The following is a 14,235-nucleotide window of genomic DNA, read 5'->3' as shown; positions in this document are numbered from 1 at the left end:
TACAAAATGTCTTAATCCTAAATTGTTACTCCTTATCTCCTTATTGTATTCTAGTAGTATTTTACTGTAAACTACACTCTATTTAAATATTGTTAGGCACTGTAACCTTGTATTGCCCTGTAAGACCTGTAAGTCACCTTGGATAATGGCTTCTGCCAAATAAACTAATAAAAATAATGATAGTGTAGTCAAGACAGCAAAGTGTTTCACCCTGAATGAGTTACAGGGGCGGGTTCAATATGCAGCAAGCAAGCAGGCTCTGCTAATGAATATTCATGAGTTCATTTGCATACACAGAACACAATCTGCCCAGTAGTTTTGGATCAGATTCAATAAGGGTTAAAGGTCAGACTCGTTTCTTTGCTACAGGCCCCTGCTTCCTCAGAGGAATGACAGAACAGTGTTGAGTGATTGGGTTCCTACTGGAGAGGCTGTTTTGCCTCTCCTGAGCCTCGCAGTTGTAAAAGACAGAGGAGCCTTGAAGAGAATGTGAAGCTAGCCTGCCTCGCTCCAAATGAAATGATTTCTAGCTGCTGTAACCTAATGCTTAAACAATCCCAAAATGCACAAACGGTCCAGCTTCATAATTTAAAGGTCATTTTCATTCCTCTATTGGTGTCAAAATACTGGACAGGATCATTATATCAGTGTTGTGATAAAGCAGACAGTACGATGGTGGAAATGAAATCCCAAGCATGTTTTTCCAATACAGCGAATCACACGCTGACGCATGAAGACTCTCACAGATCTCTTAACAGCCAGTACGTGGGGTTTTGGGGGAAATCTCCGTTATAACAATCTTGTAGCTGTGCCTCTTATTTCCACAGCGAGCTGGAAGGGCTATGCACCCTCGTTCCCATCTTCTTTGGTACTAAGTGACAGGTGTGATTGCATCAGTAATTCGAGCTCATCATGCAACACTGCTCTCTGTGCTGCTTCATTAAGTGACCATATGGAATGCAATCCAACCCAACATATGATTACAAAAACACCTTCCAGGCACTGTGGATGCCAGAAATGACAGAGATAAGGTTGAAACAATAAACACATCCTCTTTCAGATCAGTGTTTCAGTTCTGCAAAGGTGTGACTCAGTTTACCAGCCAGATTCAAAATCCCCGTTTAGTTTGTGTAGAAGACATACTCAGCTGGAATCAGTATTTTGACTGCCCCCTGGTGGCCATGGAGTCATTTACACATTACAAAGTACTGCGATTGTGCTGGAAGTCGCCCTTCATTTATATCTGCAGTGTTTCAAGGCCAGCATTCATGCTTTGTATTTTCCCTTTCGTGAAATATGATCCTCCCTGTTATACAATGTAAATTTGTAAGAAAGTATTCATTGCATCAAATGGTGCTTCTGATTCGTTTCAGCAGCTGTTGAGACATCTGGCATGGTGACATGATTGATGAGTCACATGCTGTCACGTCCTGATTGGCTAATAGCAAAACGTTCCATAGCTCCTCGTTTTTTTTTTTTTTTGTTTTTTTTTTTACATGGACTGACAGCAGTCGAGTAGAGTCTCAAGGATATCAAACAATTTTAATCATAAACATTTTTTTATTTAAATGCTGAGGTGAAGCTAGGTCCTGCGTTTCTTGAAGATATTCTCCTGGTGGCTGCTGGGTTAAAACTCCTAATCATTTATTTGTTTTTTGAAAACAGCCTCATGAACAAGGATGATGTGTTGCAGAATAGAGAAAAACTGTCATAAAATATGTAGCTTTTCCAGGGAGTTGGGAAAACAACAATCAAACCCAGTGAATAAGCATGATGTTTCAATGAACACCCCTGGATCACTGAACCACTTCTATTGGAGCTCTGAAGCTCACAAAGCTGGTTTAAATCACTCGGACATCTACATGGCAGCCGGGGAAACAATGCTAGCATTTTAAAAAGATACATACATACATACATACACATACACATATATATATATATATATATATATATATATATATATATATATATATATATATATTATCAGAGAAGGGATTTCATTTATTTATTTATTTATTGCTGGAAATTAACATCTCTCAACAAAAAAACCCTTTACCCAAATGTAATTATTTAATCATTAACAGGAATGAAGTCTTTTTGAGCAGATTTGAGATTCATTTCATCATTCACTGTACATCATCTTTCAAAACAGAAAATAAAAAAAAAAAATGCAAAGATGGCTCATATTCTGAGGCTCTGTCCACCTGGAAGGAGATGAGCATTCTCCAGTGGGGGAACGAGGGGTTACAAACAGGGTAGTGTTTCACACCTTTATTTCATTCTTCATTACTTCAACACCCATCCCCACAAAAATTAAATGACAATTACTTTTCAGTTGAAGTGCTGTGTGATCATGTGACCTGCAGTGAAACATTTCAGAAACGGTACTGATTTCCAGCAACACCAGGTCATCTCAACCACACACATAGTGACAAGAAGCTTCACATTCATATAGCATTTGCAATGCAGCGAATGCACTGGGCTGCACGGACTGGCGCTCGTCGAGACCAGCACACAATCCCACACGGATGTCAGACGCTTCAAATATATATCTATTTTTTTGTACTTTCATTCAGGGATTAAGCACAGAACCTTGCAAATAATCTGCATACCACACCAGGAAATATTTAGAAAATAAATATCTTCAAATCTGGTTTTACAAATTAAGCGAGTTCACTTCCACAGTACAAAGAGAGGAGAAGTATGGGTAGGGTTTTTTTTTTTTTTTATGGCTGGATGAATTAAACAGAATATAAAAACAGGGGGGTACAAACAACTCCATTATTAGAAGCCCAAGAAGATGGCAAACCCAAGTATGCGGTCAGTAAAAGTTCTGCATGTTAGCAGCAACACTGCGTGAGACGAGACTCGAGGTCCCTCGTGGGACAGCGAGACTCCAAATCAAACCCTGAAACACAGCAGGGAAGGGCAGGGCACACCCAGCACCAACTGGTCAGTCCAGGGCTCTCTTATAAATCTACAGATTCATTATCAATCTGACCTGCTTTCCAGCTCTCAAGACAGACATTATTTCATACATTCTTTGCACATGCCAGGAAACTAAATACATTACAGTCAAACCTGTAGAAAAACAGCGCACCTGGGAGAATTAAAAAAATAATATGCAAGTTTAATGTTAAATCAGCTGGATATATTATAGCAGTCAAGAAAGATTGTATATTATCACAAGACCGCCACATCAGTGTATGGAGTGGACAACAAAATATGTTGACAAAAAAAAAAAAAAAGAAACATAAGAGCACAGGCATGGTGTGCTGGTGCTATCCTGGCTGGCTCTGGTGAATCCGATGGTTCCCTGGCGGGCTGCTCTCCTGTCTGTGCGCCTGGCCTCCCTCACTGGGGGAGCTGCAGCAGCGTGCTCTGGCCCCCAGGCAGGTAGGTGACGTTGCGGGAGCGGGACAGCTGGAAGGCGATGTCCTCGGCCGCCTCCAGCTTACGAAGCTCCACCAGCCCGTCGCCTGCCGTGGCCAGCGAGTCCGCGATGAGCAGGGCCGCCTGGGAGTCTCCCTCCGCCGAGATGATCGTGGCCTGCTTCTGCTGCTCCGCCTGGGAAACAACAACAGCAGCGACACGGCCGTCAGCTCCGCGCCAATCACACAGTCACGGTTACCACTACCAGGGCTAGAATCACACTCCCTGTGCACAGCTGTTTGATCCATGCCTGGGTTTAACCCTTTACTGCCCTGGCTATGTTCCCATACCTATTTAATGCTTATTTTCTCAATGTCAAATATATTGGACATCAGGCAGCAAAGGGTTAATGGTGAGATTTATTTTAAGTAGTACTGGAATATATATTTGCATATCAGAACAAACGCTGCCTGGAATGTACGGTTTGCATAACAAAGGCGAGAGAGACAGAGGCACAATTAGTACATGTTAAAATCATGTTATGCCTTTATTATGCAAACTAGCATCGTCGCAAAAGACACTTAAATTGTGTTATGTGTACGAATACGAATGCGGTCCTGTTTGAGAACCTGGAGGTTCTACAGTACAGCTGGCCCGCTTTGTTTCAGGGCAGTTTGTAACTGAGGTTCTAATGCAATATTGAACTTGCTCCGTGGAGTCGCACCCACCTTCTCCACCACGAAGCGGGCTCGCTCTGCCTCCTGCTGGGCCACCTGCTTCATCTCCACAGCCTCTGTGAACTCCTTCCCGAAGGTCAGGTGAGTCTGTGGGTTCATTACCTTTACTTTAGTACTTACAAATTCACAACTGAGATTTACATACATCTAGGAGATCCGCTAATCCAGCTGTGATGAAACCTGGTAACAACATTCTTTAACCTGGTAACAGTATTAGAGGCTGGGTACAGTGTAGATGCTGGACCCTGTGTGTGTGTGTGTGTGTGTGTGTGTGTGTGCTGGTGACAGTATTAGAGGCTGGGTACAGTGTAGATGCTGGACCCTGTGTGTGTGTGTGTGTGCTGGTGACAGTATCAGAGGCTGGGTACAGTGTAGATGCTGGACCCTGTGTGTGTGTGTTTGTGTGTGTGTGTGCTGGTGACAGTATTAGAGGCTGGGTACAGTGTAGATGCTGGACCCTGTGTGTGTGTGTGCTGGTGACAGTATTAGAGGCTGGGTACAGTGTAGATGCTGGAGCCTGTGTGTGTGTGTGTGTGTGTGTGTGTGTGTGTGTGTGCTGGTGACAGTATTAGAGGCTGGGTACAGTGTAGATGCTGGACCCTGTGTGTGTGTGTGTGTGCTGGTGACAGTATTAGAGGCTGGGTACAGTGTAGATGCTGGACCCTGTGTGTGTGTGTGTGTGTGTGTGTGTGTGTGTGTGTGCTGGTGACAGTATTAGAGGCTGGGTACAGTGTAGATGCTGGACCCTGTGTGTGTGTGTGTGCTGGTGACAGTATTAGAGGCTGGTGACAGTATTAGAGGCTGGGTACAGTGTAGATGCTGGACCCTGTGTGTGTGTGTGTGTGTGTGTGTGTGTGTGTGCTGGTGACAGTATTAGAGGCTGGGTACAGTGTAGATGCTGGAGCCTGTGTGTGTGTGTGTGTGTGTGTGTGTGTGTGTGCTGGTGACAGTATTAGAGGCTGGGTACAGTGTAGATGCTGGACCCTGTGTGTGTGTGTGTGTGCTGGTGACAGTATTAGAGGCTGGGTACAGTGTAGATGCTGGACCGTGTGTGTGTGTGTGTGCTGGTGACAGTATTAGAGGCTGGTGACAGTATTAGAGGCTGGGTACAGTGTAGATGCTGGACCCTGTGTGTGTGTGTGTGTGTGCTGGTGACAGTATTAGAGGCTGGTGACAGTATTAGAGGCTGGGTACAGTGTAGATGCTGGACCCTGTGTGTGTGTGTGTGTGTGTGCTGGTGACAGTATTAGAGGCTGGGTACAGTGTAGATGCTGGACCCTGTGTGTGTGTGTCTTCCCTTTTGTTTTGACACATGCCTACGGTGGTCTCTCATTACATTTTTTAAAACCATCATACGACATGACAACATGAAACCGTGTACAAGACTGTGCATGTGTGTGCGTGAGCACAGCATGCAACTGTAAATGGAAGAGACTCTGAAGAACCATATTATATTAAATAGAATAATTTATAACACTTTATACTTTGCTATTGCATCCTCATACATATAACTAATTCTGCATTTTCAGTCATGTCAGGGATGTACATTTAGCACCCATTTAAAGTAGGGAGATGCATGAGGGAAAAAAAAGAAGTCTAAAAAGACCCAGCAGTCTGGGCAGGAGATTCCCACAGGAGATGCAGGCTGCGCAGAGCTTCGCTGCCCTGCTGATCGCGGGTACGTACCAGGGAGACGTCGTCCAGGATAAGCCCGAAGGTGGCGGCTCTCTCCATGAGGTCCTCGTTCACCTGCCGGGACACCAGCTCTCTCTGCGTGATCAGCTCCCCCGCATCAAAGCGAGCCTGGGGAAGAGGGGGGCTGCAGAGTCACTGCACAGCACAGGACACCACAGCATAAACTCTAAAAAAACACTGCTGCACTTCACAATAAGCAGCAGGAGCTTATAATAACACTTCTAATGAAGCCTCACGAGATCTGAGGAATTTTGCTGCTGTGGCTGCACAATCTCACCCTGGTGCATTGGAAAAACACTGCCCTGATTGAAGCAGACAGGACTTGAAACTCACTCCCTTATAACAGCATGAATAACTAACAGGCTCTGGTGAGACACACTCACGCTGTGATGAAAGTGCAATGGGTTCAGACTCACCAGAGGTTTGATGGTTCAAACTCCTGGCTCATGCCTAGTCATTTGGATAATATTCCTGAACCGGGGGAGTTCTGAAAGCAGGACTGGGTGCATGGCTTGCTGCTGGTACCCCGGTATGGCTCTTACCACGACAGACTTGAGGACCTCCGTGGTGATGGAGGGCAGCACTCTCTCATCGTAGTCCTCCCCGATGCTGGTGAAGATTCGGGGCAGCTGGCCCGCCATCGGCCTGAACAGGATTCTCAGCGTGATGTTCACGTTCTGTAGATCTGACAGAGGGGTGGAGTTACACTTCATCATCATCATCATCAGAGGGGTTTATTCAGCCAAAGAACCATGCCGTGTATTGCAGATAATACTTTATTCAGAAGAGGTTTGTCATGCATATTCATGACCCTGTTCTCGCCCCGTGCCAGAGTGAGCAGGTAGGACAGGTGAACCAATCAACATGCCTTGGAGAGGAGCTGGGAACCAATTAAATGTTTCCGATTGAAGCTGCCGATGTTGTGAATTCATGAGATGATTTGATGGGAAGCCCCGATACATAACCAATGCGAAACAAAAATAACTGAGTTATGACCAGGGATATGTAGAACTTATGAATGAACTTACACAAAGCTGGTGTTACTCAGTGCAGGTTCCAAGCGTAAACCTTTTTTTTTTTTTTTTTTTTTTAAATTTGGCCTTACTAGTGAACAGTTTAGAGCTCTGTTTGGTGCTGGCAATACCTTTACTCCCTGTGATGACCGGGACGTTGCGTGGGCGAGACCGGCAGTCGAACACGATTGGTTTCTGGACCCAGGGGATGAGGAAGTGCGTTCCTTCTCCCACCACGATGTCCTGGACTCCTCGAAAGCGGTCGAATATCACCGCTCTGTGACCGGCATCCACTGTGGGGCAGGAAGGACAGGGCAGGGTTAAAAACAAAGAGAGACCCCCGGCACAGCCACGATCAAAGTCAGCCTGGCTCTGCTGATTCACGTTCATGTAAATAAGGACATAGATTAACACAGGGATAATAAGGAAACGTTCCAGGGTTCACTTTATAACACAATCCTTTCCTGGTGATTAGGTAGTTCACACTGTAGCACAAATTAACACAGGATTGCATTGGAGTAAGCAGCTTCATGGAAATCTTCTCAGTTAATATGTAGAGCTGTTTCTGTCTCTCGTAGTGTAAGAGTCTTTGTTCTCGTGAGCACTTTGGGGTGGACAGGAGAAGTGCGAAGTGAAGCCGAGTGGTTCTGTCAGCTGACAGGGTCAAGTCAAATATATGTATTTATTTGGCCTTTTATTTGAGCAGTTTAGAACTCTGTCTAATTCAATCTTTTCTTGCAATGCATACAGGGGTGCTTGCACATGCACGATCAGTCCGAGCCACACTCACCGTTATACAGGGCGGAGTTCACCACCCCTCCCACCAGAGCCAGCCCCAGCCCCAGCTTCCCGATGCTCTCAAACAGCTTTGCCATGATGGTGTGCAGCCTCCAGCAGCCCTGTGGAGGAGAGCAGAGCAAGCAGTGAGCCCTCTGCTGGACAACACGGTGAACTACACAACGTTCTCAAAGATTCAGGGCTGAAGCACTCTCCAGGGTTTGAGATCTTCCCTGCTTTAAGTGCTTTGACATGACCAGGTGCCTGGAGTCTGAGCAGTCACTGCATGAGCAAGGCTCACCTATTAGGAGTTCATGTAACTTTAAAGGGAGGCACAGTTTATTTAATATCAAACTCCTGATCATTTTCATATTGGACATAGTTCTGAAACCTAGGACTGGCGCAGGGCTACAGTGACTTTCAAGCAGTGGCGCTTGGTGTTAATGGAATCTGTGTAGGCCATGTTTTATTATAATTACCAATGAAACAATGTTATATATATTATATATATTTTATATATATATATATATTATATATATATATATATATATATATAAATATATATATATATATTATATATATATATATATATATATATATATATATATATATATATATATATATATATATATATATATATATATAAAAAAAATATTGTATCAGCAAGATATCATGCAAAGCAATCCAATGCATAATTATATCCGGAACAAATAACACACATTCTACTGTGCAGAAGGGCGAGTCTTGGTTCAGGTAGTTACTTTAACATGCATACAGCTTCTTCAAAATGAAAGAATATTCTTTTGAATTTTCAAACAATTGAAGACTGGCTTGCTGCGGTCCGGAGTTGCCCAGCTAGTTCCACGCTTTGTAGTTGGACCATAACAAAGATCACCGACAGCAATTGTCAACAAGCACCAAAACGGATTAAGAGTCTCAAAGAATTTGAGTAAACCTGCTGTAGTGGGGGGGACTGATTGTACATACACCTGTAGGCAGCTGAGCCTTGCATAAAGGTTCTCTTGTGTCAAGCACCGTTTCTTTTAGTTTTCTTTTGCCTTAATGAGATTGTATTTTTGTTTATTTGTTTTGCCCTGCTGATATTTTGTACAGCGACAATATATATTTAGTATCTGATCCTGTTAGCTAAATGACTTTATTCAAAGTTATTGTTTCCAATTGATAAAGCGCAGTGTAAATGATACTTTGAAATGTTCTAGTATTCACTAGAAGCGTGCTTTGGTGAATGGCTTTAATGTGTGCTTACAATTATAGCTTCCCTAACTCCCCAAATCTATTTGGGTTGTTTGAAGAAAGTTAATTCATATATATGGCGCTATCAGTTAGGAGACACTGTCTCTCCTTTTGTTGTCTTATACAGTACTGCACGTGTCTGATTTTAGTACTAATCTGACCTGTCTTCTGTGGCAGTGTACTATCCTTTGAATACTACTATTTGGAAACTCGCGCAGGTAAAACAACATCGTGCTATCTGACACCCGGCAGCCTTTGACAGTAATTGCGCCCGGGATCTTGTTATGAGTGTGAGTTAATGTCACTTTACTTATTTTCTTTAATAGAACACGTATATTATGAGTTATTTGTGTTTGATCATCACATGTTATACCTTGAACTCTTGGTTTGTTTATTTTTCGTGTTTCACTGATATTTTGTATTGTGTTTTTATGTTTCTCTTTGGTTTTGTTTAAGTTGTATTTTTATTTAGGATTCCCTGGCGCGCTTGAACTGGATTATCTCCCTGTCTGTGTTATTTTACTAGACCGTCCCATCTAGAGGACGCGAGCGGTACTGCGATTGCTGGCTACAGAAATAATTAGTGTGTCTTAATTCTGTTAAACTGTTTTAATAAAACCGATTTTTGTACTTTTATATTTAATAACTGCCTCATTGGTCTTCATTTATTTGGAAGGACTTGAGTGGGGAACCTAACCTTATTCTCCAGGGATTTACCTTATTCTACAGTAAACTTAATGGTATCATTTATATACCGATATCCGGGCTCCTCTTGCACCTGGTCAGTTTAAGAGTAGTCGAACTTTATTGTCCGACGGTAATAAAAACAAGCCGCCCCTGCTACACTGCATTACACTACTTTTGTATACGTGTATGTATATTATACATGGGCAGACAGAGAGAGAATGACACACACGGGCACCTTATCACCTTGCTTTACCAGCGATTACTTTATCGCCCTTTTTAATTTTATATATAATACTGCAGTATCGAAATACTACAACGTTAACACGATGCTAGCTTGTGTAAGTAAGCAGCGTCCACACTGCTGTGCTGGGTAAGGTACCGTGTGCGTCATTCTCTGTATGCCCACGCTTTGGCCTAGCGCAGACACAGTCAGACTCGGAGCACACAAAGCAGGTTATATTAATATCGTGGCTGCCCCGACAGGACGATCCAACGAGAATGCAACACATCGCTTTGAAATAAAACGAGAGCAGAAAGAAAGAGGAACACACCGTAAGTGTTTGTTACTGTTACTGTACTCAATAATAAACTGCACGGACGGACACGATGTAATCTTACATAGCAAGCAGCGCCGTACAGTAAAGATAAAAATATCACTACAAGCAAACTAGACATAGTCACTGTTCTATTTACATGGGCAATCTATCCGAAGAAACCTCTGCCCTTTTTATTGCGAAGCGTCATTTCTTTTAATTCAGCACTCACCTCTCTATGATGCTTTGCAAACTGTGACCTCCACTGCAAGCTCCGGCACGCATGAACTTGACAGAAAACTGCGCATGCTTCAACTTTCACAGCCCTCGTTCCTTATTGGCTGGCCTGCCTCACGGGGATTCTGGCACGCGTAGGTTAAAGGCTAAGGGAGCAGTACCGTGTACTCGCTGGAATAGACGCACGTTTATACTAGGGTAGTAGGGTAAACGCTGTTTATTTTTAAATTACATAAATAAATTATAAAATGTAAAAATACATTTACTTTAAGACCACGCAGCTGCCTCTGTGTAGAACTGCGCCTCCAGCTGAAATAAATTCACCGTAGCGGATCACATGATTCGAATACACCAGCATGGTAAATTGTGTTGTAACAAAGCAAGAACGGCATTTCAGTGTTGCAGCTGCGGGTTGGCTACAGTTATTGAGGTCATGGGAATTATAGTTTTCTTAAACAGTTCCCCATACGACTTTACTGTTTCCACATTCAAAAACAGGGTTTAATACAGCCCTCGTGGCTAAGGTCCCTAACACAACAATAGTAACAACAACAACAACAACAACAATAATAATAATAAAACAGCAACAACATAGTGTTAGACCCGTCGCTGCACTTTTTGTAATTATTGACGTTTAAGAACCCTTATAAAATAAAAGTTGAAATTTAGCAAAGTGTAATAAAGCACAGTAAAAACATGGTAAAGCATAGGTAAGCACCGTAAAACACAGAGAAATATGGAAAGCATATTAACAAAAGATGTCAAGCCATGGTAAATGCATAGTATATATCCATGTGAAAAACATGGGGGACGCTGTAAACTTAGGGCCGTAGCCAGCCATGAAAAATGACAAAGCAAAGCAACATGTAAAAGGGCCGAAATCAATAATTATTAGTATGATTTTTTGTCCCGTGCCTCGTGCCTCATAGCTGGCTACGGCCCGGAATTTCAATGCACATTTACCATGGTACACTTTTACAGGGAAGGCGTCGTTATGTGTTTTTTTTTTTTCTTCTTGTACTTATGGTGCAATATTCCTCTCAGTTAGTAGAACTGCTGTACAGAAAGACGTAAGGGGGGGTGATGTGCTGGAGGAACAAGGTACTCCTCAGAGCTGAAATCAGGGAGTGGTGGTTTCAGGGGAAGAGATAGACAGGGGAGAAGTAAATAAGGATATGGGTGAATTTAAATTCCCCAATAGGAAGAGGAAAGAGGGATTGAAGCACCAGGGAGCTGCAAAACGTGGGCACTTTTCTGAAAGCATAGAATTGAACAAAGCACGGCGAGCGATGAGGAAGGCAGAGACAATCAGTACGTTTACATGACAAAGCGTTTGAACCTGTAACTCACTGAATCAGAAAACTGATGTTATCAACACGTCACTTTTCTGTGTTTACATAATTAAACATGGGATGCTGCTTACCTGGCACACGATGACAGTGAGGAAGAACTTTGAGTCGGTGGGCTGTATTGGCTCCTGGAGGAGCCTTTAATTCACAATCCTACTCTGATATGTCCCATTTTAGAGTCTAATAGTATTTCATCTTTGTTGGTTAAGATGGAGATTACTTAGATTAGGCATTTAATAGATTTAGAAAATAGCGAGTGGAAGAGTGCAGAATCTCTGAGTTGGGGGTCAGATCAGTGCGGTTTATCAGCTTGTTTTTAATGCAGCTGCAAGCAGTGTTAGCAGGAACATGTTTGGGGATACTGAGTGAGTTTCTTTCTGGGAATGCTACTCCAGAAATAGAGCCTCCAGTGTTCGAGTTGCAGGCTGGGCCAGCTGTAGATCTAAGCTGTGATGAACCAGGGCATCTCCTGTGCTTTGGGACTCTCTGGAGTTTTTGTTTCTGTTCTTCAGAGAAAAGAGATTTGTATAAGCTGTGTGTGAAAGTCACCCACTACAAAGCCCTTAGAGAAATGCCGGACACACACTGGAGGGAGAGGATAGTGTAGAGGAAGCTATAGTTCTGGTTTGGAGGCCAACACAAAACCAATACAAATCCAATACAAACCAACACAAAACCAACACAAAACCAATACAAAAACCAATACAAACCAACACAAAACCAATACAAAACCAATACAAACCAACACAAAACCAATACAAAACCAATACAAACCAACACAAAACCAACACAAAACCAACACAAAACCAATACAAAAACCAATACAAACCAACACAAAACCAATACAAAACCCATACAAAAACCAATACAAACCAACACAAAACCAACACAAAACCAACACAAAACCAATACAAAAACCAATACAAACCAACACAAAACCAATACAAAACCAATACAAAAACCAATATAAACCAACACAAAACCAATACAAATCCAATACAAACCAACACAAAACCAACACAAAACCAACACAAAACCAATACAAAAACCAATACAAACCAACACAAAACCAATACAAAACCAATACAAAAACCAATACAAACCAACACAAAACCAACACAAAACCAATACAAACCAACACAAAACCAATACAAAACCAATACAAACCAACACAAAACCAATACAAAAACCAACACAAAACCAATACAAAAGCAATACAAAAACCAATACAAACCAACACAAAAGCAATACAAATCCAATACAAACCAACACAAAACCAACACAAAACCAACACAAAACCAATACAAACCAACACAAAACCAATACAAAACCAATACAAAAACCAATACAAAAACCAATACAAACCAACACAAAACCAATACAAATCCAATACAAACCAACACAAAACCAACACAAAACCAATACAAAAACCAATACAAACCAACACAAAACCAATACAAAACCAATACAAAAACCAATACAAACCAACACAAAACCAACACAAAACCAATACAAAAGCAATACAAAAACCAATACAAACCAACACAAAACCAACACAAATCCAATACAAACCAACACAAAACCAACACAAAACCAATACAAACCAACACAAAACCAATACAAAACCAATACAAAAACCAATACAAAAACCAATACAAACCAACACAAAACCAATACAAATCCAATACAAACCAACACAAAACCAACACAAAACCAATACAAAAACCAATACAAACCAACACAAAACCAATACAAAACCAATACAAAAACCAATACAAACCAACACAAAACCAACACAAAACCAACACAAAACCAATACAAAAACCAATACAAACCAACACAAAACCAATACAAAACCAATACAAACCAACACAAAACCAATACAAAACCAATACAAACCAACACAAAACCAATACAAAACCAATACAAAAACCAATACAAACCAACACAAAACCAACACAAAACCAACACAAAACCAATACAAAAACCAATACAAACCAACACAAAACCAATACAAAACCAATACAAACCAACACAAAACCAATACAAAACCAACACAAAACCAACACAAAAACCAACACAAAACCAATACAAAAGCAATACAAAAACCAATACAAACCAACACAAAAGCAATACAAATCCAATACAAACCAACACAAAACCAACACAAAACCAACACAAAACCAATACAAAAACCAATACAAACCAACACAAAACCAATACAAAACCAATACAAACCAACACAAAACCAATACAAAACCAACACAAAACCAACACAAAAACCAACACAAAACCAATACAAAAGCAATACAAAAACCAATACAAACCAACACAAAAGCAATACAAATCCAATACAAACCAACACAAAACCAATACAAAACCAATACAAAAACCAATACAAACCAACACAAAACCAACACAAAACCAATACAAACCAACACAAAACCAATACAAAACCAATACAAACCAACACAAAACCAATACAAAAACCAACACAAAACCAATACAAAAGCAATACAAAAACCAATACAAACCAACACAAAAGCAATACAAATCCAATACAAACCAACACAAAACCAAC

The 14,235-nt window shown here is 41.5% G+C and overlaps 1 protein-coding gene across 1 annotated transcript; it reads right to left on the bottom strand.

The window, feature by feature from the left end:
* Positions 1-2,671: 2,671 nt before the first annotated feature.
* On the bottom strand, positions 2,672-10,435 carry LOC117434677 (prohibitin 1). The gene is made up of 7 exons (XM_034057279.3): positions 10,301-10,435; positions 7,608-7,716; positions 6,949-7,110; positions 6,347-6,489; positions 5,796-5,912; positions 4,101-4,196; positions 2,672-3,567 (listed from the first exon to the last, which is right to left on the bottom strand). Exons 2-7 carry the CDS (start codon positions 7,690-7,692, stop codon positions 3,355-3,357), a joined length of 816 nt encoding a protein of 271 aa, XP_033913170.1. The 5' UTR covers positions 7,693-7,716; positions 10,301-10,435; the 3' UTR covers positions 2,672-3,354.
* Between the last annotated feature and the right edge of the window lie 3,800 nt (positions 10,436-14,235).

Source organism: Acipenser ruthenus, chromosome 28, assembly GCF_902713425.1.
Source record: "Acipenser ruthenus chromosome 28, fAciRut3.2 maternal haplotype, whole genome shotgun sequence".
In the NCBI taxonomy this organism is placed as follows: domain Eukaryota; kingdom Metazoa; phylum Chordata; class Actinopteri; order Acipenseriformes; family Acipenseridae; genus Acipenser; species Acipenser ruthenus.
This window is presented reverse-complemented; position numbering and strand designations above follow the sequence as displayed.

Coding starts and splice junctions, on each gene's coding strand:
- LOC117434677 (XM_034057279.3), bottom strand. CDS start 7,692: ATGGCAAAGCTGTTTGAGAGCATCGGGAAGCTGGGGCTGGGGCTGGCT. Junction 6,490..6,948: donor GGTCATCACAGGGAGTAAAG/GTATTGCCAGCA, acceptor CCCCTCTGTCAG/ATCTACAGAACGTGAACATC. Junction 3,568..4,100: donor CCCGCTTCGTGGTGGAGAAG/GTGGGTGCGACT, acceptor GTTGTTTCCCAG/GCGGAGCAGCAGAAGCAGGC.